This window comes from Chrysochloris asiatica, unplaced genomic scaffold (genome assembly GCF_000296735.1).
Source record: "Chrysochloris asiatica unplaced genomic scaffold, ChrAsi1.0 scaffold00051, whole genome shotgun sequence".
In the NCBI taxonomy this organism is placed as follows: domain Eukaryota; kingdom Metazoa; phylum Chordata; class Mammalia; order Afrosoricida; family Chrysochloridae; genus Chrysochloris; species Chrysochloris asiatica.
This window is the reverse complement of record NW_006408569.1, coordinates 14,051,077-14,078,240: the sequence shown is the minus strand read 5'-3', so window position 1 is coordinate 14,078,240 and position 27,164 is coordinate 14,051,077. Positions and strand designations below refer to the sequence as shown.

General features: G+C 38.1%; 1 protein-coding gene across 3 annotated transcripts in view; it reads right to left on the bottom strand.

Annotated features, from left to right (window-relative positions):
- TENM1 (teneurin transmembrane protein 1) overlaps positions 1 to 27,164 on the bottom strand; it is an 884,561-nt gene that overhangs the window by 470,902 nt on the left and 386,495 nt on the right. For all 3 annotated transcript variants that reach the window (XM_006862844.1, XM_006862842.1, XM_006862843.1), the window contains exon 5: positions 22,316 to 22,554. In XM_006862844.1, coding sequence (XP_006862906.1) covers positions 22,316 to 22,554 — 239 coding nt within the window. The remainder of the gene's footprint in view (positions 1 to 22,315; positions 22,555 to 27,164) is intronic.

Sequence of the window (27,164 nt, the reverse complement as noted above, 5' to 3'; positions counted from 1 at the left end):
TTCTTTCCTTTGAAAATAACTCCCCATCTCAAGTGCAGGGGATTATTATTTTTCTTTATCAATAATATCTAAAAATTTTACTGAGATATTATTTAGAGTGAATGTTCTCAGTTGGCTTTCCAACGTGTCTGAGGTTATTCCCTTTGATAATTACATGCAAGTCTTTTATTTCATGAAAGTTTTCATTGACTATAGGTTTAAGTATTAATTGTAGTACATTGTTTTGTTTTTCTTATTGGGGGGACTGCAGTTACATGTAGTTTAGAATTCTTTGGCTATACTCTATATAAACCATTTTCTCTGATCCCTTTTACTTCTTTACTTCAACTTCATTCTCTTCATGAGTTAGTGTCTTTCATCATTACATCTCATATTTTCAGTCAAAAATTTTTCCCATGGTTCACCATTCAAGATTATTTCTGTGTTTCACTTCAATCTTTCCTGAGTTCGACCATCTCTCATTTTCTCTCTCCCTTTTGCACATTTCTGTTCTGAATTTCAAAATTTATCATTTGAGTTTTTTTTCATATCCACAAATGTTTGTTCAAGGATGCTTAATTAAGATTGAGCTGTTTCATTGCACTTTTCTTTGGTTTCGGGGTTGGTTCCTTGGAGTTGTTTTTCATTGGTTAAAATGATAGATTATTTGCTGTTTTCATTTTATAGAACTTTCTGTGAATGTTGTCCTTTTCTACACATTCTGATATATTTTATCTTCTTGGACCAGCAATAAGAGTATATGCAGATAGAAGTCAGGAGTTTGGATGGTTTATTAAGTGTCTTATTTCAAAGAGTGTGCTTTTCTTATTATAATTAAGTGCAGTTCTTTTAATCTAGACTGCCTTTTAAATAGGAAGTATTGTCATGTCTTTTAATATTGTGAACCTTTACTTCTGCAGGATCCTGAAATTCTACCTCTTGCTTCCTTTTGACTCTGAGGGACACTCCTAATGTTTCCCACATCACCAGAAATTGTACTTCCGAATCCTAGCAAATCTAGTTCTGTGTACTTTTTGTTTTTTAACAAATTTCTCATAGTTTAATAGCTAGGAGTCTGGAATCAGGGCACCAGCTCTAGGGAAGGCTTTCTCTCTGTTGGCTCTGGAGGAAGGGCCTTGAGTCTTCTGAACTTCTGCTCCTGCTGATTTTCATGTGACTTGGCAAGACTCTTCCCCCATCTCTGCTTCTCTCTTTCTTTTGCTTGCTTGTTTAATCTCTTTTAGATCTCAAGAAATTAATTTAAAACACATCCTACACTAATACGGTCTCATTAACATTAAACAAAGATCAAAAACTTATTCCCAAATGGCATTATAACCATAGACACAGAGGTTAGGTTTGACAACACTTATTTTGAGGGGACACAATTCAATGCATAGCATTCTACCCTTTGGTCCTCCCAAATCCATATTCTTTCAACAAGCAAAATGTTTACCACATCACATCATCCCCAAAGTTTTAAACGAACCTCAAGTTCACAATCTCTTTTTATGACTCATGTAAATCAAATATGGGTGAGACTCGAGGCATATTCCATCCTGCAGCAAAATTCCCCTTCAACTGTGAACCTGGTATATTTAGACTACAAGTCACCTAGTTCCAAAGTACAATGGTATAACAGTCACAAGGTAGACATTTCTATCACCCATGGGAGAGATTGTGGGGAAAGAAAGTACTGTATACCTTTAAGCACATCGTTTTCAATTTTCAGTATGCAGTGTTCTCATGTCAGGTCTGAAATCTCTCTTAACTATCTGCCCACTAAACATGAGACTTCTTTTTAAGGAATTTTATTTTATCAAATTCTGCCATTGCTAGGCCCCAGCTTTGAGATCTTCCATCTCTACTGTAATCTGACCTCTGGCATGGGCTATAAAGCTGGCTCTGCTCCATTTGGGTGCTTTGCTTTTATTTATGTGTAATTTGAAGTTTGTAAAATTGTCTGTTTCTTAGTCACGCTATAGAAGTGGGTATATGTGCATTTATTTGCTCTCCTTATTGATTTTTAATTGCTTCTTAGAGGATTGCAGAGAGATTTGTACATAAAGAGGCCAACATTATCCTGGGTAACTCATAACTCACTGTTAACCTTTTCATTTTTATATAAATGCAGTACATGTACAGACACATACACCTGTACACTGACCCATGTACTCATTATCTTGTATAAGATGTTCATTTGAAATGACTCTCGAATAATAGGGTTGTGTTATAATTTTACTTGTCCTGTGCTCTTTATGTTCAATAATATGCACTTTAAAAATAGTTGGCCATGGCCAGGGCTTCCATTTGTGGCTGTGAACAGGCCCAATTTTGCTAATGATGAGACTGCATTGTGTTTTCAGGTATCTGTTCCTGTCCTTCACATAATACCTCCCTCCACCTCCACTTTTAATGATTGGGAAGCTACAGTATTTCATTATAGTGATGGAAAAAAAAATTTCAACTTCTACACAAACTCTAGTTTGCAGAATCTATACTTAGTAAAAAAGAGTGTTTGTTGTGTTTGATTACTGATATCTTCCATGGGTCTGGGAAGCCAATGTTACATATTTACCATTCTTAGTTTAAGACTTTGTCTTCTGTTAAAACACAGATAACTCTAGGGAGATGTAATTCATTTATCTTTGTCATAGTCATTTGTACTTTATGGTGAATCATTTTATTATATGAGTTTCAAGCTTAAATGTTTACCTAGAAGGGAGGCAGGTAATATAAGAGAGAAGTAGGTGTGCTGAGCACTTTGTGAACTGGAGAGCGCATGATCATTTTGAGAGCAGCCACTACTGACCTCCATTCACGGTATTGTTGCCACAGCAAAGCCTAGAATAGTGTGTAACACATTATAGGTAACTGAGTAGAAGGGTCAGTGAATGAAGATCTGGGGCTAGCAAATCCTTATAATTTTAAAAGGAAGAAACAGAAACTTTGTGTAAACCTGAGATTTTACGTAAAATCTTCCTGACTTCGAATTTTTAATTAGTTGACAACATTGAACAAATTCTATGTGAGAGTCATGGTGTGCTGCGGTAGGACAAACACTGGCTTGCTAACTGCATGATTGGCAGCTCAACCCCATCAGCCACTCCTTAGAAACCTTATACAGGGTCACCGAGTTGGAACCAACTTGATAGCACACAATAGCAACAACACATCAGATTCATTTCTGAGGTAAGACTGGATTCCGAATTTGAGAGGTAGCACACAAAAGACTGAAGCTGTGGATTTGGGTAATGAAGCAGATCAGAGCTAACAGGTTGAAACAGTGACTGAGCCCATGACCTTGGCCTCATTAGCAGGGAATGCTACTGAGATAGTCAGTGAATAATCTCAATAGTTTTGTTTCTCTCGAAGCTACTCAAATCACAAAGGACACATGCATCAAAATTTCCTGTAAATTATATTCTTCAGTTTGCTATGGATGCTAATAATTAATTCAATTTCATTTTGGCCAAAAGACATCTCTATCACTGGACTTCATAAACTCTTTTCTCATTTTTGAAAGCACTTAATCTTGATTGCCCATAGAATCTCTTATTTTTAACTCTCACTTCTGCCCTTCTCTGTTGATGAGCTCTTATTTTTGCACTTAATATTCTACTGATTAAAAAGACTAGATTGGTGCCTAGCAGCAAGGAGAATTATATGCCAGTTAATCCAAGGGCAGGATTGAAATCAAGCTAAAAACATACCACAGACAGGAACAGAAACCAACGATACTAATGATTTGTTTGGGTTTTGTTCAGCCTGGAACAGGCTGTGTTTTAGGCATGACAAAGAAAGAACCTATTTGTACCATCTGGCTTTCAAATACTCCCACAATCTCCTCTGTTGGTAAATTTAACTAGTGTCATCTCTGCAATGACATCCTAGATGATAATCTTTGAGCATGTGCCATTATAGCTTGAAGTGGTACCTGGCATGGCATGTGCAATGCTTTATCACATTTTCCCACTGCAATACAAACTTCCACACCCCCTAAACCAAATAATTCAGCTAGGTTCAAAAGGCATCTGATCCTTCAACTACTTACAAACTGACTGAGGCTAGGTTTACCACAAAGGTCAAAGATATATATATATATATATATAAAATCTTCTTGGATATCTGCTAGGTGGCAGAGAAACCACTGAACTATTAAGCTACAGAGGATTTTGGATCATCAGGATTCTATATCTGGAGGTAGCAACTGCTCTTTAACAAAATCATTAAATCTCAAAAGTTCCCACAATACATTTGCTCCTAATTTCTTCACAGCTGGTAGATCTCTCTTAATCTCTCTCTCATGCATTGCGCAACTTGTGTTAGAGCTTCTGTCTGCTATGGGTAAAATCTTGTTTCCTCTCTATATATTTAATATTATTTTCATTTAACTCTGTAATTTTATTACTTAATTCTGCAAAGTATCTGGGGATATGGTATACACAAAAGACATTAAGAGGTATTGTTTTCGCCATTTTTAATATCTATGTTTAATTAAAATTAAAGTTCACTATAAGAGGGAATCTAGGTTCTTCCTTAAGTAAACAGAAGGGTAAACTGAATTAAGAACCTTGTCTACAATAGAAAAAGTGGGACTAGTTGATTTGGTGCTCTGGTAGTGTAGTGGTTACTAGCTGGGCTGCTAACCTCAAGGTAAGCTAGTTTGAAATTATCAGTGGTTCCACGGGAGAAAGAAGAGGCTCTCTGCTCCCATAAGATTTACAGCCTTGGAAACCCTATACAGGGTCGCTAGGAGTTGGAATCGCCTCCACGGCACATAACAACATGACTAACAAAGAACAAAACCGACCTCTTTAGTAACAGGTAGTTGAGCAGCACAGATCCGTTGCTGTCAAAATCTGTTCATTTCTGGCGACAGCCACAACTAGTTTAGCTGAAAGTTTAGTAATTTCCTCTCATGTTCTATGTACACATGCTAGCCTTCAGTCTTCTGATATTTCGTTCAGAACACAAAGCTCCCTTAATATAAAAGAGATGAAATGAAATCAATAGTTCTTTACAGAGAACCTGGTCATAAATCTTTTATTCCAGAACTTCCTTAAGTCACACCCAACCTAATAATCAGACATTTGTGAGACCCTTCCTTAGAAATTCTTGTTGTTGTTGTTGTCAGGTGCCATCGAGTCGGAACCGACTCATAGCGACTCATAGCACAGCAAAACGAAACAATGTCCGATCCTGGGCCAACCTCACTACCGCTGCCACACTTGACACCATCAATGATGCCACCTGGCTGATCCATCTCGTTGGGGGTCTTCCTCTTTTTCTCTGACCCTCCACCTTACCCAGCATGACATCCTTCTCCAGCGACTGTTCTCTCCGGACAATGTGTCCAAAGTAGGAGAGATGAAGTTTAGCCATCTTGGCCTCCAAGGAGCACTCTGGTTGTACTTCTTCCAAAACAGATCTGTTTACCCTAAGAAATTCTTAGGGTAAACAATTACTCTAAAAGTTAATGATATTAAATGAGGTCTACATTAACTAGATTGGCAATGCTGGGGAAAAGTTTTGATCAGTAGAAAATTACATTAGATGATTTTAAACCCACCCACTGTCAATGAGGCAATTCCTGTTCACAGAGACCCTATGTAGGAGTTCTAAGACTATAAATATTTACAGGAGTAGACAGCTTCACTTTTCTCTTGGGGACCCAACCACTGACATTGGGTCATCTTTGTTGTTGTTGTTAAGTGCCTTTGAGTCAATTCTGATCCATAACCACCCTGTATAGAGGGTTTCTGAGGAGCAGATGGTGAGCTTGAACCACCGATCTTGCAGTTCAAACAGCTTTGCAGTCTGGCGCATTAACCCACAGTGCCACACCAGAACATCTTGGGCCTTCTTAATTTGTTCATTATCATCCCATAGAGAACAATAGGAGTACCAAGGCAGGCGGTCTTAAGAAGTCATACTGTATCTGGAATTCTGCATGGGTATTGGAGTCTTGGTGTGGCGCTGTGGGTTAATGCGCTGGACTGAAAAGTTGGTTTGAACCACAAGATCAGTGGTTCAAGCTCACCAGCCGCTCCTTGTAAGCCCTATACAGGATAACTATGGGTCGGAACTGACTCGAAGGTACTTAACAACAACAATAATTGTTATATTGAGGGTCCAATATAATGTAGCATTATTATGTAAACACTTTCTGTACCCAGAGTCATTCAGTCAATTCTCAACTATGTAGCAAAGAGTTAAACTTTTCCCTGGTGTTTTTGAGGCTATAAATCTTTATGGGAGAAGACAGTCTCATCTTTCTTCTGCAGAGCAGCTAGTGGGTTCGAACTGCTGACCTTTTGGTTAGCTACCCAATGGGTAACCCACTATACCACCAGGTCTCATACCCATGATGGTGGTGGTTGTTACGTGCCGTGGAGTCAGTTCCGACTCATAGCGACCCTGTACAGGGTTTCCAAGGCTGTAAATCTTTACGGGAGCAGAAAACCTCATCTTTCTCCCACAGAACAGCTGGTAGTTTCAAACTGCTGACCCTGAGGTTAGAAGCCCGATCCCATAGTTTGGTGTAATTTTGTATTGGGATTGCAAGTCTACTCAAGGAAGACTACCTTGAAAGATCATACCGAGTCAAGAATTTAAGCATTCCAGAGCAAAACGGTTTATTTGGAAAGAGCTCCACATAAATGCTCCTTAGCTTGTGATTGTTGTTAAGTGCCATCAAGTTGATGCCAAAATGCATAGTGACCCTCCGGAGGGTTTCTGAGGAGTGGCTGCTAGATTTAAACTATTGCCCAATTGATTGCAGCACAGTGTCAATTGTGAGGATGATGCAGGACTGGGCAGTTGGAACCCTATACATAGGGTTATTGGAACCTACTCAGAGGCACCTAACAACTCTCTGTCATCTGGAGTGCCTGGGTAGTGTAAACTATGATGCTAGGCTCCTTACCAAGAGGATGGGTGTTCTAATCTTCTTAGAGGTGTCTCATAAGAAGAGCATGGTGATCAACTTTTGAAAAATCAGTAATTGAAAGCACGATGAAACACAACTCTCCTGACGCACATGGGGTCTCTATGAGTTGGGATTAACTCAAAGGCAACTGGTTTTGGACCATCATCTTACTAGCTTTTAGTTCATTCACAGCCAAACGTCCCTATGATTTCATCAAGAACTCTATAAGCTTGCTCCATCTCTTGTTTCCCATGCTAGCAGCCCAGCTTCCTCCCTCTCTCACCAGTAACTATAGTTTACTGTCCCATCTTGTCTTCTTGTTAGACTTGCAATACAAGACCCCACCATGGAATGACCTTGGTGTGACAGTCCTTATCTCACTCAATCGTTCTTTTTAAAATATTCTATGCAGTTGGTTTCCTTACCAACCTTTTTCAAGCATTTTAATTTCAGAGCCTCTTTATTTTCTGAAGAATTACTAGGGATGTTAAAGAACTTTTACTGATGTGAGTTACATCTATTCATATTTACTATGCTACAATTAAAACATCAATTTTATAAATGTATTAATTCGGTGAATAACAGCAGTAAACTCATTGCCTGTTAACATAAATAATTTATAACATGATAAATAACTATTTTCTCTAAAGCAAAACTAACAAAAATGGGAAGAGAGTGGCATTGTTTCACATTTTTGCAAATTTCTTTAATTGAGGACAGCTGAAATTTCCCATCTACTTTTGCATTCAATTGGTTGTGCTATCACAGATCATGTAGTCTCTAGGAAACTCTCCTGTACACTCATGAGGTAATTATAGTGAAATATACCATTGTCTTGCTGTTGTTATGAAAATAGTTGGATTTTGTGGATCGTCTGATAGACCGTGGGGTCCCCAGTGGTCCCCAGACCATATTTTGAGAATTGTTGTTTTATCCCCACCATCTAATGGTTTTCTTTCAAACTTTCTAAGCACTCCTTCTAAGTCTGGTAGTCAGATTGTTTTCTCTAGAGTTCTAGCCTTGACCCTCTTTTTTCTTCAGTCTACCCCCTCTATTTTGGTAGCCCCAAAGGCAGATTCTTTTTTTGATTGTTTGTTTTTATTGTGAACTGAGTGATAGTTTACATGAAAGAACATCGACTTTCCATCATCATTTCATTGCAGTGATTACAATCTCCTCCATGCATCATCATTCAACAGTATTTGCTTCCATTCCCTCTGTCCCCACCCCACCCCCAAAGGTAGATTCTTCAAAGGATTCAGTACCAGATATCTAATAATGGAAAGGTATCTCTATCTGGATGTCCATTTCACCCTTAAACTTCTATTTTGGCTAAATGACATCACCATCTACCCAAATCCTAAGCCAAGCATCAACTTCTCTCTGTCCTGCCCCGTCTAATCAGTCACTAAGTCATATATACTTTATCTTCTAAAAAGTCTTGATTCCATCTCCCCCTTCTCCATTCCTGGATGTTAGGCTCTTGCCATCACTCAGCTGGATTGCTATTATAGTCTTCTAATTTGTCTTCCTGACTTCTACCTTACAGTCTCCATCACCTTGCTTGCCAAATCCAACTTCTATGCTGCTATTAGAGTGACTGTTGTAAATGTAAATATGAATAAATAGTTCACTTGCTCTAATGAAAAGCCATAAAACTCTACCCATTGGTTCTTAGAATAATTTCAAATCTCTTACCACGGCTTAAAATGATTTTTATGATCTGCTATTACTTACCATCTTCATTTCCTGCCACCCTCCCATATGCTCCATTTCTGCTTTCCCAGTTATTTCAATATATTTCTAATTACACAAACATACTTTTTACCTCTGTGAAGGGAATATTGCTGAACTCCAAAAGGAAGGGTTCACACCTTGTAAGATGCCACTTCTCAGTGCTGACTATGATGTGTCAGATAGTCTTATGGTGATACTCGCCCTGCTCATTCACTCTATATGAAAATTCAGTCACATTTCTACAGTTTAAAATGGGCTAACCTGCCATCTGTTTCAAAGCCATTGCTCTACTTTAGTTTATTCTTATGTACTTCAGAATAAGTATAGCTTAACAACTGATGCAATGTGAATCCAAAAATATTCACATAACATATGAATATACATGTATTATATATTATTTGGATGGGGAGAAAATGAGTTTAACAGGAATATTTCATGCAACAAAATTAAAATAATTTACTTTGAATTCAAAAATCTTGAGATTTTCCCCCACCTCAATTTGTGAGATTGATTCTTGCTGACTTAAACTTAAAAATAAATAAATAAATTTGTTTCTCTTGTTGAGAATGTACAAAGCAAAACATACATCAATTCAATTAAGCAGTTTCGATGTGTACCGTTTAAGGATATTGATTACATTCCTCAAGTTGTACAACCATTCTCTCCCTCCTTTTCTGAATTGGTCCTTCCCCATTAACATAAATTCACTGCCCCCTCAGGTTCCTAGCTAATCTTTTGAGTTGCTGTTGTCAATTTGATCCCACATAGATAATTCTTAAAAGAACATAATGCTCAAGGCAGATATTCTTTACTAGTTAAGCTAAACTACTATTTGATTTTAAGAAGACTGCAGGGGATATTTTTGGTTTAAGGTTTAAAGGTTTAAAGATTATCTCATGGCAATATATTCAGGAGTTCATTTAACATCCATGGCTCAAGGAAGTCTGGAGTCCATGAGAATGTGAAATTCTAGTCTGCATTTTCTCCCCTTTGATCAAAGATTCTTTGATCAAAATGTAAAGTCATAGCAGCTGGGTACTATTAAGTCTTTTTGGTTTCATGGTAAAGGAGGCAGTTGTTAATGGAGGCAATCGGACCTACCTTTCATGACCTCCTCCTATCCCTATCCCTGACTCTCCTTCTTCCTGTGGTGTTCCAGGCAAATTGAGACTAATTGCTGTGCCTTGGATGGCCCTTTCAAAACGTTTAAGACCCCAGGCACTAAGAACTAGGAGATAGAAGAGAGGCTCTAAGCATGTTATTAGGACAATCCACTGGAATGTCCCATGAAATCCTGACCCTACAGCTCCAAACCAAGAAACCAAACCGCATGAGGTTTTCAGTTGTTCATATGTTCATACTCAGCCTCAGCCACTACTCCTATTTTTTTTGTCTTTGTTTCACATTTCTCTCTCTCACAACTTTTGCCAATTCAACTTTTTACAGGTGTACAACTTACTGACACCGTCCCATTAATCAGGAGTCCTGGTGTGACACTGTAGGACAAGCACTGGACTGCCAACCACAGGTCAGTCAGCAGTTCAAACACACCAGCCGCTCCTCAGAAACACTATACAGGGTCATTGTGAGTCAGAACCAACTTGACCACACTTAACAATAACCACCACCACTATTAATCAATGTGACATATCCTGTCTTAGGCTGGGTTCTCTAGTGATGCAAAACTGAAGCTTATATATGTATATATAAAGAGAAGTTGATGTCAAGGAAGTGGCTCACACAGTTGAAAAGCTGGGCAACTCCCAAGTTTGTGGGTCAGATGCCAGGTTGGAGGCTTCTGATTCACGTAGCTACAGGTCTGATGAACCCAAGGCCGGCAGGTCAGATGGCAAACAGGAAAGTGGAGCAGGTAAGATGGCAGGTTGATGACTCCCAGAATTGGCAAGCAATAGAGAAGGCTACTGGCTCAAGTCCAAAGAACCGGAGGTTGGATGATGAGCCAGATGCAGGACCCAGACTCAGCAAAAAATAAAGATTTGCTAGGCTGTCTAATATGTTGGAAGCAGGCCACATCCCCAAGGAAAATTCCTTTCAATTGATCTGCTGTTCATAGCAAATTTCATCATGAGTTGATTACATTATATCTCAATATGGGGTATTACTATACTACATTTTAACTGTCAAATCACTAAAAGTCCTGGCCCAGTTAAGTTGATACAAAACCTTAGCTATCGCATTTCCATTAATATTAACCCTTCATTTCCTCTTCCCTTCTACCACTAGTAACTACTAACAAACTTTGTTCTCTATGCATTTGCCTCTTCTTGTCTTTTTACTTTACATAAGTGAGGTCATATGATAGGTGCCCGTTTGTGATTGACTTATTTCATTCAGCATATTATCTTCTAGCTCCATCCATTGTGTAGCATATATAAAAGACTTTATTTCCCTTACTGGCTGAAATAGTATGCCATTGCATGTGTGTACCACATTTTGTTTATTCATTCATCTGTTGATGATCACTGACCATATTTTATGCAAAAAGTGTGTACTATACAATTAATTTTTGAAAATTACTTTTGCTTACTAGTTTCCTATATAATGTTATGTGTATTATTTGTGGATGCATTTTATGAAAAAATATATATAGTTGTTTGCATATTTTGGGTACTGTGAATGTCCCAAGCTTTCCTAAGCATGCACAACTCCAAAATTAAAAACCTACGGCTCAGTCTTCTTTTATTATGCCTTCAAACTAACTCCTAATCTATTTCACAAAGTCTAATTTTAATTTCCTATTCAGGCAAAGAAAGTGTTATATGGAAAATATTTACCAAGGTCACTGCCTCTTCTTGGGCCAAAAATATAATTTTTTGACATAAGACATCTATTTAGTACCCACTACTTATTATCCCTGGAGTCCTGGTGTCATGCTGTGGGTTAATGCACTGGATTACAGTATTGGATTGAACTGCAAGGTCGGTGGTTCAAACTCATCAGCTGCTCCTTGGAAACCCTATACAGGGTCGCTAGGGGTCAGAACCAACTCGATGGCACATAACAACAACAACAACAACAACTCATTATCCCAAGAAATTATCTCTCTTTTTGAGTCTTAAATCCATAGCATGCTGGAGTTAAAGAGAAGAAAAGAAGTATAGTATTTTCCTTTCATTGGAACACTTTCATTCTGAGCAACAGGGGCTCACAGCTCACTATGGTTCTGCAAATTAGTTATATGTGATACTAGTTCATTCTGTCATGTGAGTATGTTTAATTTCAATCAAATCTATACTTTTATTTATGACAGATAAAAATGCCACTTAATGTAGTTGGGATAAAACTTATGGAATATATTATATCAAAAGGTGGTGTAGAATGAAAGTATAAATCTTTTTTAAAGAAGGGTTCTGCTAAATGCATGGATGACAGGTTTACAAGAGTAAAGTTACGCCACTATTTTAGGGATCCCTACTTGTAGGAATTGCTAGAAAGATGCTAGATTCATGGGTAGGGAGGCAAAGTCAATGCTAACACAGAAACTACCATTATTGTCATGAATGTGTCCAAGAGAGTGAATTGGAAGATGTTAATGTATTAAGCATGGCACGAAAAAGTCTGATAAAAATCTGTAGGACAAAGTAAAATGCATTATATGATGAGTCATTTCTAGAATGTTATAAGCTAAAATACATATTTCTTATTGTGAATTGAGTGAAGTTTTACAGATCAGATCATCAGTTTTACATTCAATAGATCATATGCTTTGTTTCATCTCAATGATTACAATCCCCTCCATTGCAATTGAGATAAAACAAAGTTGTCCCACTTCCTCCCTGTGGTTACCAATGTACAAATATTATCTTTCAACTCTTACATATTTGTGGGATATATAAATGCATGGAGTCTGGGGTGGTGCCCTAAGATAAGTACTTGACCTCAAGTTCAGTTTGGACCTGAAGGCCAGTTTGGATCTAAAGATCAGCGGTTCAAACTTACCAGTCGCTCGTCGGAAATCCTATATAGGGTCACTATGAGTCGGAACCAACTCAATGGCACTTAACAACAACAATAACATATATATCTATATATTGTTGTTAGGTGCCATCAAGTTGGTATCAACTCATAGTGACCTTTTGCAAACAGAACGAAACACTGCCCAATCCTGGGCCAACCTCACAATCGTTGCTATGTTTGAACCCATTGATGCTGCCATGTGCCAATCTATCTTGTTGGGGTCTTCCTCTTTTCTCTGACCCTCCACTTTACCAAAATATTTTACCAAACATAATATCCTTCTCCAGTGATTGGTCCCTCCTGACAATATGTCTGAAGTGTGACAAAGTCTGTCCATTCTGGCATCCAAGGAGCACTCTGGCTATACTTCTTCCAACACAGATATATTTGTTTTTTTGGAAGGCCGTGGTACTTTCAATATTCCCCTCTAACACTATGACTCAAATGCATCAATCCTTCTACAGCCTTCCTTATTCACTATCCAACTTTAATATGCATATGAGGTTATTGAAAATATCATGTCTTGCGTCAGGTGCATCTTAGTCCTTAAACTGACATCTTTCATCTTCAACACTTTAAAGGGGTCTTGTGCAGCAGATTTGACCAACGCAATTTGTTGTTTGATTTCTTCACTGCTGCTCCTATGAGTGTTGATGGTTGATGCGAGCAAAATGAAGTCTTTGACAACGACAATCTTCTCTCCATTTATATGGATGTTATTTATTGGGCCAGTGGTGAGGATTTTTGTTTTCTTTACATTGAGGTGCAGACTATACCAAAGGCTGTGGTCTTTGATATTCATCAGTAAGCATTTTAAATTGTCTTCGCTTTCAGCAAGCAAGGTTGTTATCATCTGTATATCGCAGGTTGTTTACGAGTCTTCCTTCAATCCTGATGCCATGCTTTTCTTCATATGACCCAGCTTCTCGAATTATTTGCTCAGCATACAGGTTGAATAAGTATGTTGAAAGAATACAACCCTGTCGCACACATTTCCTAATTTTAAACCATTCAGTGTTCCCATGTTCTGTTCCAACAACTGCCTCTTGGTATATGTACAGGTTCCTCACAAGCACAATTAAATGTTGTGGAATATTCATACTTTACAATGTTGTCCATAACTTGTTATGATCCATACAATCGAAGGCCTCTGCATAGTCAATCAAGCACAGGAAAACATCATTCTGGTATTCTCTGCTTTCATCCAAGAAAGCAGTTGTTTGAACAGAACAAAAACACCAAATGGTTTAAAAGTAGGAAAGGTATGTGCACTTCAATGTAAAGAAAACAAAAATCCTCACCACTGGACCAATAAACAACATTCTTGTCAGTGGAAAACAGATTGAAGTTTTTAAAGACTTTATTTTTCTTGGATTAACCATCAACATGCATGGAAGCAGCAGTTAAATGATGTGTTACATTAGGCAAATCTGCTGCACAAGACCTTTTTAAAGTGTTGAAGTGCAAAGATGTCAGCTTGAGGACTAAGGTGCGCCTGACTCAAGCCATGGTATTTTCAATAACCTCATAGGCATGTGAAAGTTGGACAGTGAATAAGGAAAATTGTAGAAGAATTGATGCATTTGAGTTACGGTGTTAGAGGAGAATACTGAAAGGTACCACGGGTTGCCAAAAGAACAAACAGATCTGTGTTGGAAGAAGTGCAGCCAGAGTGCTCCTTTGAGGCCAGGATGGCCAGACTTCGTCTCTCATACTTCGGACATATTGTCAGGTGGGACTAGTCACTGGAGATAGATATCATGATTGGTAAGGTGGAGGGTCAGAGAAAAAGAGGAAGACCCCCCAATGAGATGTATTGGCAAAGTGGCAGCATCGATGGACTCAAGCGTGGCAACAATTGTGAGGTTGGCCCAGGATTGGGCAATGTTTCATTCTGTTGTGTGTAGGGTCGCTATGAGTTGGTACTGACTTGATGGTACCTAACAACAACAACAAAAGCAGCTCCAGGACAAAAAAAGAGACAATTTTCTCCTGTAAATATTATAGCCTAGAACACTCTATGGATCAGTTTTCTTATCGAGTCATTGTGAGTTGAAAATTAACTGGACAGTGCAAAACAATAACAATAGCATGCTTACTTTAGCTCCAGTTAATAGTACTAATAAACTCATATTCCACAAATAATAATAATCATTTACCTTTATTTGGATCTTCTAAGTAATATCCTGAGTGTTTTACATGCCTCATTGTATTTAAAGTATAAAGAAAACTCATTAAAGAAGGTACCAATATTCCCATTTTATGGATGAGCAATCTGAGGCACAAAGACATTAACAGAGTAGCTAGTAAGTGAAGAGAGATAGTTTTTGATGAGCATATTTATCTATATTTAGTCAAACTTTGTCAATGGGAACATTGTATTTAAATTTATTGGATAAAAATTCTCCATTTTTGTTCTCTCCTTTAAATTTCAAAACATTACACAAAATACAAAATCTTGAATTTCACAAAATCAGAACATGCCATATTCTATTTCATTTCTTTCTTGCATAGTGGGGTATTTGCATTTTATTTTTGAGGAAGGCAAAATGAACACATTATGCTCATCTTATTCTATCATTTTCAGCACATACTTACTCCATGGTCGTAACAGTATTAAAATATAGGGCAATTGTGTCTAGGAAGCAGAAGAAAGTACTAAAGTCAGTGTTACTCAGTTTTAGTGAGGAGTACAAGGTGAGGCAGGCCCTTTTCCTTTTAGAGTAGTTTTATCTCTAATCTTCATTCTGCTTGGATCCACCATCAACACGCATGGAAGCAGCAGTCAAGAAATCAGACGACATATTGCATTAGGCAGATCTGCTGCACAAGACCTCTTTAAAGTTTTAAGAGCATAGCTGTCAGTTTGAGGACTAAGGTGCACCTGACCAAGCTAGTGTAGTATTTTCAAGTCTCATATGCATGTACAAATTGGACAATGAATAAGGAAGACCAAAGTATTGATACATTTGAGTTATGGTGTTGAAAAAAATTAAAAGTGCCATGAACTACCAGAAGAACAAGCAAATCTATATTGGAAGAAGTACAGCTGGAATGCTTCTCAGAAGCCAAGATGGTGAGACGTCGTGTCTTATACTGCAGACATATTATCAGGAGGGATCGGTACCTGAATAAGAACATAATTCTTGGTAAAGTGGAGGGTCAGTGAAAAAGAGGACGACCCCCAAGGAGATGGATTGGCACAGTGGCAGCAGCGTAAGAGCGATTGTGAGGAAGGTGCAGGACGAGGCTGGGTTTCATTCTGTTGTGCACCTAGGAAAAACATCTCTAATCTGGATCTGAGAACAGGGTTCAATGTTCTGTCTTTCTTAATTCTGTATTCTTATATCCATCCTGGTGAACTTTCTAATGTAGCCTACAGAGTATGTCATGGCCAGGAGATATCTGCAGAGTTGGGACTCTCCTGCATTTCCTGAAAGTTCTATGACTTGCTATGAATTTCATGACAGAGGAAAAGGATCATTCATGTATGGCATGGCATTGACAAAGACAATGGGTTTTTATTGTGTCTGAGAGCCAGGACACCTTACTCCTTAACTCACTGAATACAACAGTTCAATTGACCATAGACACAATATATTCTTGTAAGCTTGTATTTCCTGTGAATTTCTATTGCCTCTTTTATAAACTGCTGACTGAAGAAACTTGATCAAAACATCAAAGATTGCCAGAGAAGCTGTTTGTGCCCTTTACAACCATTGATCAAGCCCCTTAACCCCGCCTTCTCTTGATGCCTTGCATACAGTCATCTGTCTTCTTGACTACTACTTCATATGGCTTATTTGTAAATTCAAGCAAATGTGCTTCTGACTGGCACTGATTCATCACTGATGCCAAAATATCAAAGAGGATGAAGAGTGAGGACATAGTTTTTGATTCAGATGGAAAATATTACAGATTTATGGGGAAGTGATGACAATAGCTATCCCATGATATCTTTATCTAATCAGTACCTTTCCATGCCTCCTTTCACCAAATTTTATGACCTCAGAACTTATTCAAAGAAATTATTCTCTTGCTGACCCAAAAATTATAGTGGGAAGGTGTGGGAATGGGGTTGGTTGACTGAACTACCCCATTCTGGCTTTTCACCTGCTGGATTTCCATTGTTTTCCAATGACTACTTACAGAGCCATAATGCACAGAATGCCTACTGAAGTCCCATTGATATTGACATGATATCCCCTAGTGGATTGAGGGCAACACAGCATACAGTCATTAGTAGCTAAAGGTTATGGATAATGGATAATGGCGGAAAATGAAATAGCAGAAAGGAATTTGCACGGGAAACAGAAGCAGTAAATAGTTACAGTGAAAGATTTTACTTGGGTTACACAGCAACTGCAAGAGGGGGATTAAAAAAAAAAAGCGATGACTCTTACAGACTCAGCAAGAGTTGAGGGTAAAATGGTTTCATATTTTGAAATGTAATACTTTTTATTTCAACCACAGAAAGCCATTTAAAAATCATATTGTATGTTACGGTTCTTATGTGACATCTTTCACCTTAATGCCTATATATGAATTTTCACTCTACCCTTTTCAGGTGGCATATTTGGGGGAAGTTGAGGAAGAGATTTTAAGCGATTTCTCCAAAGTTACATAATGTTCAATTCACTACAGAACTAGGAACATAGTTACAATGTTTGTCACCAACAACTCTTCATTTGAAACCCGTTCAACAGACTCTGCCAGAAGTTAGCTTGATATGTGTATCTAAAAAAATCACAGTCTATTATTTCAACAGATTTCTCTCATCAATCAACCAATCTTAGTTGAACTTACCACTGCAATAGATGATTTGTTATATCCGATTTAATTAGCAAATTCTACATAAAAAGGAGCTCTGGTAGTGTAGTGGTTATGAATCGAGCTGTGAACAGCAAGGTTAGCAGTTCGAAAATACCAGCTGTTCCATGGGAGAAAGGTGAGGCATTCTGCTCCCATAAAGATTTACAGCTTCGAAAACCCTGTACAGGGTCGCTATGAGTCAGAAACTACTCCATGGCACACAGCCAACACCACCATATAAGAAAAGTAAGTCCTGGTGTGGTGCTGTAGGATAAGTACTGGACTGCAAGGTCTGTTTGAATCACAAAGTCAGTGGTTCAAACTCACCATCTGCTCCTGAGAAACCCTATACAGGGTTGCTATAAATTAAAACAGACTCAACAGCACTTAACAACAACAACAACAGCATAAGAAAAAAATGTTGTTTGGTGGTTTTATTTCGTATAGTTCAGTGGAAAAAAGGCAAGGGAGGTATAGAGTTAAAGAGTTTGAGCTCTAGAGTCAGGCAGGTTGTTTTGGTTTGAATCCAAGGACCACCACCTCCTAGTTGTGTGACTACTTAATCTCACTGTGACCTCCATGCAACCTCTAAACTTTACTGTGCCTCAGTGTGTTCATTTATAAAATACAAATAACACTAAACGGGGCCGCTATGAGTCGGAATCGACTCAATGGCACTCAACAACAACAATATACCCTTAAGGATGGTTGTGAGAATTAAATGACCTAATACCAGTTAAAGTGCTTAGCATAATTCATGTTTTCAACAATCATCCACTGAGAGGGCTGCTATATGCCAGACACTATTCAAAGTGCTGTGACATAAACAATGAATAAAACAGTTAATCCTGAGAACTATTTTAATAGTATTTTAAATAATAATCTTAATAGTCAAATAATTATAATGATAAAAGTGACAATAACAATAATAAACACTTATAGGACACTTACTATGTTTTAGGAATTACTCTAAATGCTTTGGGAACATCTTTATAACATCAAGGTCGGTAGTTCGAAACTATCAGCGTTCCGAGGGAGAAAGATGAGGCTTTCTGCTCCCATAAATATTTATAGCCTCGGAAACCCTCTGCAGGGTCATGAGTTGGAACCGACTCCATGGTACTTAACAACAACAACAATCTTATAGGTACTGTTATTAGGCCCATTTTAGAGATGAAAAGACAGAGTCCTGAAAAGATTAAGTAATTTGTGCAAGGCAGCATGTCCAATAAGGCAGAGGTCTAACAGTCCATGCACATAATGAGATATATTACCTTACTGTTATGTCACACTGATATGTCATTTTTTTACCCTATAAAAAGGCAAACCTTAAAATGACTGGATGTTCTATTTTCACTTTATGAAATAAATAAATAATTTAATTAAACCATACTGAGCATATATAATAAAATTTTTCATACAGGAGTGCTCACCATTATAAATTTAAATAGAAATACAGATTAAATACAGCTGTTGTTATTGCTGTTAAGTGCTGTAGAGTCAGTTTAGACTCAGCAACCCTGTATGGGGTTTCTAAGGAGCGGCTAGTGAGCTTGAACCACCAACCTTGAGTTTCAAAGCAGCCTGGCAGTCCAGCACATTAGCCTGCAGCACCACACCAGGACTCCTTAAATATAGTATAAATCTATAAAGAGTTTGTTTATAAACCTATAAACCTGTATTTGTTTATATCAAGGACTAGTATAAGCACTGAACTGCAAACAACAAGGCTGGCCATTCCAATCCACCAGCCAGTCCTTGGAAACCCTATACAGGGTCACCATAGGTTAGAACCAACTTTGCAATATGCAATAATTGCAGTAATTCTTGTCTCTAAAACATTGTTGTTATATATAGTAAAAGTTAGAGATAATCTATAAAACCAGTTTGTCTCCGGTACCTTTAAATTTACTTGATGTGGCTTTTCTCTCCAATGTCTTAATGCCCATCAAGTGACTGGGTTGTTGTTGTGAAGTGCCGTAGAGTCGGTTCCAACCCATAGTGACCCTGTATAGGGCTTCCAAGGAGCAGCTGGTGAGTTTGAACTGCCAACCTTGCAGTTCAAACGGCTTTGCAGTCTGGTGCATTAACTCACAGCGCCACACCAGGACTCCGTAAGTGATTGCATGGGACCATGCAAATAAGGTGTACAGGACTCTTAAGGCTGGGATTGGTTAGTTTTGTCATCCAGCTAGGTTTAAAAGGAGCCATATCAGAAACAGGAATGGACGATCCCAGGACCATCAAGAAGGAAGAGCACAAGTGGAGTGTGTTATCCCTACTTAGAAAAGCAACCAACAGCAGAGGCGATGGCAGAGAGACAGCAGTTTCAGACTGTAGGCCAATGGACTACTGAATACAGCTCAGTGCCTTCAGGCAGTAGACTGGCTTGAAGAATGTTCCCTTTGTGCATTCACAGACGGGCTTAAAGATCTTTGCAATATTTGCTGGAGCAGGACAGATGCCAAGGGGCCACATGGTTGAGAGGCAGAAGTCAAGACTGAGGCATGCCCGCAATATGGCACACAAAAGGCATTTCTGACTGGACAACTGCTGTGTCCTGAGCTTTTTTGATCCTGAATTGTACCCTGCTCACTTCCCAAATAAACCCCATAATCATATTGTTATGAGTTCTGTGTGGTCATTGTAATGGATTATCAAACCTAGATATGAAGCAGAGAGTGCTGTGGGAGGGATAGTTGGTATCAGAATATATCAGAATAGGGTAAAAGTTGTCGGGTGGAAGCACATCTGACGTCCACGTCATAGGAAATGGCCTTGGGCTGACTTTGAGTTTAATTCTCTGTCTCGTGTAAAGCCACTTGGTTTAAGCAGTCTCATACGCCAATTTTAAAGAGTCTCTATGCATTTGCCTGCACTGTAGGATAAGTATTGGTCCACAAGGTTGGCAGTTCAAATCCACCAGTCACCCCTCAGAAACCCTATACAGGGTCACTATGAGTTAGAACTGACTTGAGGGTACTTAACAGCCACAACAATGCATTTTCCTGTTGTGGCACTGTAGGATAAGCAATGGACTGCTAACTGCAATGTCAGTGGTTCAAACTCCTCGGAAACCCCATATGATATTAAACTAACTCGATGTCAATTAACACCAACAACAGCTGCATTTAAACATTTCAAAATTAGTCCTTGATTTAGAGGATTTCATCTTAAAATTACATTTGAGTTGCAGTCCTTTCTCATTCCCTACCTACATGCCTTCAAGAATCCTTCTCATATAGGTTATTAGAAACCAAATAAACATCCATGTCATGTTATCCTGAAATGACTGAGATAAGACATATTTCTGGTTATTATTGTTGTTGTTAAGTGCTGTTTAATTAGTTCCGACTCACAATGACTTTGTATAGGGTTTCTGAGGAATAGCTGGTGGGCTTGAACTGCTAACCTTGCAGTTAGCAATCTAGAGTTTATCCTACAGTGCCACAGGTTCTACAACTCCTATAAAAAACTGGTTATTTGAACTGTCTTGTTGTTTACATTTTGGATAAGTGAATGTCAAGTGTTGTTGTTAAGTGTTGAGCAGCTGGTTTAGCTACATATCAGAATCATGTTCACTGTGTCTTATTGGTTAAACTTGCTTCAATTAGGTAATTGCGTTAAACTAGCAAGTAAGTTACTGGTGATATACCTGTATAAAAAGTTTCCACCATAATCTATTCATTCTAGGAATTGGGTTTCCACAAAATGCATGTTTCTTAAGTTAATTTACATTTTAAACTGCAGAATCACTCAAGCAAAGAAATTAATGTTCATTCAAAATAAAATGCCATCTAGAAGAATCAATACAATTTGCTATCAAGTGAGGGTGACTTTAATCAGGGTGACTTAACAACAACAACATTGTTCCTTAGAAGTGGAAAAGAGTGCCTCGTGATTCTTTTCTGCTTTATCTTCCCACACACAGTAACCATACAATTCTACAGCTATTTACCATGTGAAAATAAGGAGACTTTTTTCTTCTGTTTCTTTCTTTTCTTTTTTTTTTTTTGGCACATGTAAAAATCAGAATTCCTGGGATGAAAGGATATGCTGGATTTTTCTGATCCTTTCCATTTGTTAACTACTGCTTTAAGGAAATTGTTGTTGTTGTTAAGTGCCTTTCAGTCGGTTCTGACTCTTAGCCACCTTGTATGCAGTTTCCGAGGAGCGGCTGGTGAGTTTGAGCCGCCATCCTTAACGTACAAACTGAGCTTACAGTCCAGTGCTTTATTCTACGGCACCACACCAGGGCTCCTTAAGGAAATTACTACCTGAAAGTTTAGGACTAGTACTCTTGTTTAAAGGAACTTGGTGGTACCATGGTTCAGCACTCAGCTGACAACCATGCAGCAGATTTGCCTAATGCAATAATAGGTCGTTTGAAAGGGTGGTGGTTCGAACCTACCATTTTCTCTGTGGTTGAAAGATGTGGCAGTCTGCCTCCTCTCGACAGTCTTGGAAACCATACAGGGCCGTTTTACCCTGTTTGATAGGGTCACTGAGTCTGAATTCATTTGATGGCAACAGGTATTACTGTGTAACTATAATTTAAGCAGCAATTGTAGAATAGTACTTATGACTTCTAATGAGAAAACCATAACAACCTTTTAATTGAAAAGAAATTGGTTAGCTACAGTAATTGCAATCAATAAGACTGTTAGTAGTATCAATATTTCTTCTCAAGGCGCATTTCTTACTCTCCTCAGCAGTAGTTAAGGTTAGGAAGTACACAGAAAAAATGAATTAGAAATCCATTTGTTATTTATAATACTAAACCTGTGTCTATCCCAGCATTGAGAGAACTCCCCCATTCCACTAGCAAAACAAAACTTTGAATACCAAGAAAGTGATGCATGGAAAAAAAGGGCTTACCAATCACATAGGCCAATAACAAAGCCAGAGTCACTGTGATTGCAGTAGCGCTCAAGGCCGTGCACTTCCAGTTACAACACCTGTAAGGTTTGTTGAAGGTAAAGGCAGGTCGAGAAAAGGTGCTTCGAGGAAGTGGCCTGGGAGGGGGCGAGTACACGGTATTAGACGTCAGAGGGTAGTTTTGGCTGGCTGCACTGAAGATAGCGGAGGAACCAGATCCATGTTTGAACAAGAAATGCCTATGAAAAGAACACAAAAATTGGAGCTATAAAAACCAAATCTAGTTGTTATAAAAACACAAATTCCATTAATATCAAACAGTCATGCTATGACAAAGCTCAGAGGAACTGGAGGGGGCTGGTTGAAATTGTCCTGTAATAAGGGTTAACTGTAATTGCTTTTGGCGGGCTCCCCCTTGTTTTCTCAGACCTTTAGAAGTGGAAAAAAAAAAGGAGTCTTGTGCTCTCCAACTTGCTGGTTAGTGGATTTCTCAATCTACAAGCGTTAACCTTCCATATTGGTATTATTTACTATGTTGTTGTTGTTAAGTGCCATCAAGTCGGTTCCGACCCTTAGTGACCCTGTATAGTGAGCTTGAATCGCCACCCAAGAGTCCTATATTACGCTCTTATTTTACTAACTGTTCTCAAGAATTGATTCAAAACCAGAATCTTGCAGCAGGGCATTTTGTCAGTCAGAACGTCCTAGAAAACAGTACTTGCAAATTTCCCCTTACTAATTGGTGTGGTGCTGGTGCGGATTAATGTGCTGGATTGCAAAGTTGGTTTGATCCCCAAGGTCGGTGATTCAAGTTCACCAGTCACTCCTTGGAAACACTATACAGGTTCACTATGGGTCAGAACTGACTCGACAGTACTTAACAAAAACAACAACAATGAGTTGCCTATATAGCAAGTTGAATAACAGAGCTAAAATGGGAACCCAAGTCATTCACACTCCAAAGTTTTTAATCATGACCACTCCATTGTGCTGCCTGGGCCACTAAAATACATAGTTAATCCAAACACATTAATTCCAGTAGTGGATTTTAATGTACGACAAAAGAAAAAACCTCCACTAAGCAAAGAGCCACCATCACTTTGTACATACAACATGTGCGCAAATGTATAAATCAATCAGATTGTTTTAAGACTGATGTTCTGCTTCCATTTTTAAAGAACAAAAGCATATTCATTTAAAAGAAAGCCAACCCTCCATATGCCAGTACATTTAAAAAATATATTCACTTTAGAGAACTTGTGTTGGTATGAAGAAGTTAAAGGGTTTTGTTTTTGTTTTAAAAGGATTATATTCCTGAGGGGAGTCAGATTCACAAGGTTTTCTGGAGAACGATTTGGTATTATGTATCAAAATAATTTAAATATGTATATTCTTTGATCTAATAATTATGCCTCTTAAAATTGATCCTTAGAAAATTATGTGTATGATAATATATCCAAGAAGTTGGTCATTGTATTATTTATAATAACAACAAGCAAACAAACAAACCTAAATGCCCAATAATAACCATTTGTTTAGGTATACTATTTTATAGTCATTGAAAATTATGTTTTAAAAGAATATGTATTTACTAGGAAAACTGTTTATAGATATTACCAGTTGAAAGAAGGATAGCTTCAAAACAGTATGGGCAATAAGATACAATTTATTATTTTTTTTTAAGAAAATATATTCAAGAAAACATGTTTGAGGGAAAATTGCAAGATAGAATTTTCCAAGATTTTGCCAGGGTGGAATCCACTACCCTTTATATAATCACCACCCTGATCAGATTTATGGGAGATTCCCAAGGGTGTGGCACGCATCTCCTTTTATCTTGTTGTTGTTGTTAAGTGCCATTGAGTTTGTTCTGACTCACAGTGACCCTGTATAGGGTTTCCATGGAGTGGGCGGTGAGCTTGAACTGCCAATATTATGGTTCAAACCGTCCTTGCAGTCCAGCCCATTAACCTGCAGCACCACACTAGGACTGCTTTTATCTTGTTATGGTTGTTAAGTACCATGGAGTCGGTTCCGACTCATAGTGACCCTGCACAGGGTTTCCAAGGCTGCAAATCTTTACGGGAGCAGAAAGCCTCATCTTTCTCCTGCGGAACAGCTGGTAGTTTCAAACTGCTGACCTTGAAGTTAACAGCACCATTCGTAAGAGATAAAAGGAGAGGCTTGGGAGGAGAAAGAGGAACCTACTACCAGAAAGGTAGAAGAGCTTGAAATGAAGTGTGTATTTTGGACCTGGGATCCCTGCATTGTGAAGCTCCTAGATCCAGGGGAAGATAGATGCCAAGATGAATGGAGATCTCCAAGGAACGCTGAGCCTACAGATGCTGAAAGGAGGGAGACAAGGACTTTCCCCCACAGCAGGCAAAGAGAAAGCCTTCCTCAAGAGCCAGCACTCTGTGGTGCTGTGGGTTAATGCGCTGGACTGCTGGACTGACTGCAAGGTCGGTGGTTCAAGCTCATAAGCCGCTCCTTGGAAACCCTATACAGGGTCTCTATGGATCGGAACCAACTTGACAGCACTTAACAACAACAACAGCTGAGGGAACTGTGAGAGAATACATTTATGGTGATTACTAGCATCCATTTGCGGTATTTCTATTATAGCAGTTGATGGTCTCCACAGTCTGCCCTGGCCTTGTTTGGGCTGATGATATGGAGCTTTTCTTCTCTTTCCACAAATGTAGTCAAGTTGATTTCTGTATATTCCAAATGCAGTTAGTAGACATACTAATATATGAGTCCAAGATTTTTTAGCTACAAAATAAGTATGCCTTTGGTTGACTTTGGTATGTGGATGATGTTGAATTGAACCACAGTTTTACCTTGTGCCTTTTGAGAACAATGACTAAAAATGTGGTAATGATGGCTATTGAATTACAGAGTTGGAAGGGACTTCCGATATCATTTACTAGTCTAACCTCATTTTTCAGTTACGGAAACTGGGTTTATCCAAAGTAGTCTCTCAAAAGCAGCATAGCCAGGCAACAACATTATTAAATTTGGACTTGGGATTTAAAAATAATAGTGTTTATCCATGGCCGCCCCATTCCACCTGCTAACCACATTCTTCATCCAATGAGCTCCAAATTCTAACCACCTAGGCTAACTAAATTCAATATTTTAGAAGAATATTCTATAATAAAGGTATATTTTTCTACTTTGTCACATGGTCTTATGATAGTAAGTTTCAAAAGTGTCTTAACTGTTTTTGGATGAATAGAAAAACATTGCAAAGAAACTACCATTTAGTTGATGAGACTTTAGAGAACTTATCACTGCTTCCGAAATCACCTGCTTTACTCCAAGATCAGAGAAACAGTGTATAGTAGTAATAAGAACAAATGCTTTCTTGAATGAGTAATTCATAGCTCTACACTCTCTCCATTTCATTGCACTTCCTCTTTAGACCATGAAAACCTCCTCCGTGGCATAAGGCAGTGGATTTCTTCTTTAATGTCTGGCTACCCTCTCTAGTCTGCATTTCTGCCTCTCTATTCCTGCCCCATCATTACTCTAGAGGTGACAAAATGTCACTTTCATACACCTGACTCTATATAGTAACACTCTGATACATTCATATGGCATAAAGGAAAAACCCAGCAATATGAGGCTATTTTACTTAATGTTTGGCGATAAAATCTTCAATCTGTTGCATATTTATGAAGAAGAATAATTGGATTTTTGAGACAATGTAAGTGGCCCAATATGTTGGATATTGATTTGGTTTGGTATATCATTAAGATGTAGAAGAAAGACAGAGAATTGTAGGCTATTATGATGGCAATTACAAGCAATAATCAATATCCCTGAGTACTGTAATTTTATCCTGATATACAACAAAGGATTTTCAAACGTAGTTTCATAAGTAAAGTATTATAGCATAATGAATAAATTCAACAGTCGCTGCAGAACAACATTTAAACTAATTCATATTTGAGTAGAATCCAAATCACAGTCCTCAGTGAGGGTAGATAATCAAAATGAATTCATATACTAAGGCTCCTGTTTTCTTATTAATAAGCTCAGATTACGGTTTCTGTGCTGATAGTGGGCTACATTTTGATGTGCATCATGAAAAACATCAAAGAAAATGCTATGCATTGTCATAGGCTTTGCAGTTCATTGTTGGAAAGTGAAACTAGTGCCTAAATGTGTTTTCATAGTCCCTGAAAAAAGTAGGAGCATAAAGACAAATGCGCCGTGCTAGACTTCAGCTATGTGCTCATAAAATCAGATCATCTGTCTAAGCACATTGCTTTTCTCCAGGGACCTGAGGATATACTAAAATGTTGCTATCAATTTCATACAATTGGGTTTTTTCCACAGAGCAAATGATAAAAATGCAGTTCAAGAGTTTATGTGTAAGTAGTACTCTCCTTTGCATCTGTTTTAATATTCAAGTTCACATTTAAAAAGGAAAAGCAAGATATTGCTAAAAGGAAATGGGCATATAAGGAAATTGAAAAAAAAATATCTTCAAGAGTGATGAGACCCAGTGGTGGCAAATGGGAATATAATAAATGCTCCTGTAAAGATTTTTAAATTGTCCATAAAAAAGGAGAAAATGTACTCTCTCTTTTTAAACCCCTCATATTACATAATTCTAAGGATATCTGTTAGCACTGAATAATGTGATTTAATGTGGCACTTAAAATTCTATAGGAAATAGACAGCAATCTACAGTTTTCTAACAACAGATGCATAAATAACCAATGATTTTTTTTTCTTTTACATCCTGTAAGCATTCTTCTGAGATGCATATCTAAACCTGAATTCCTTTAACTATAAGCATTTGACTTATTTTTATACCCAGAGAAAGGAATTTAAG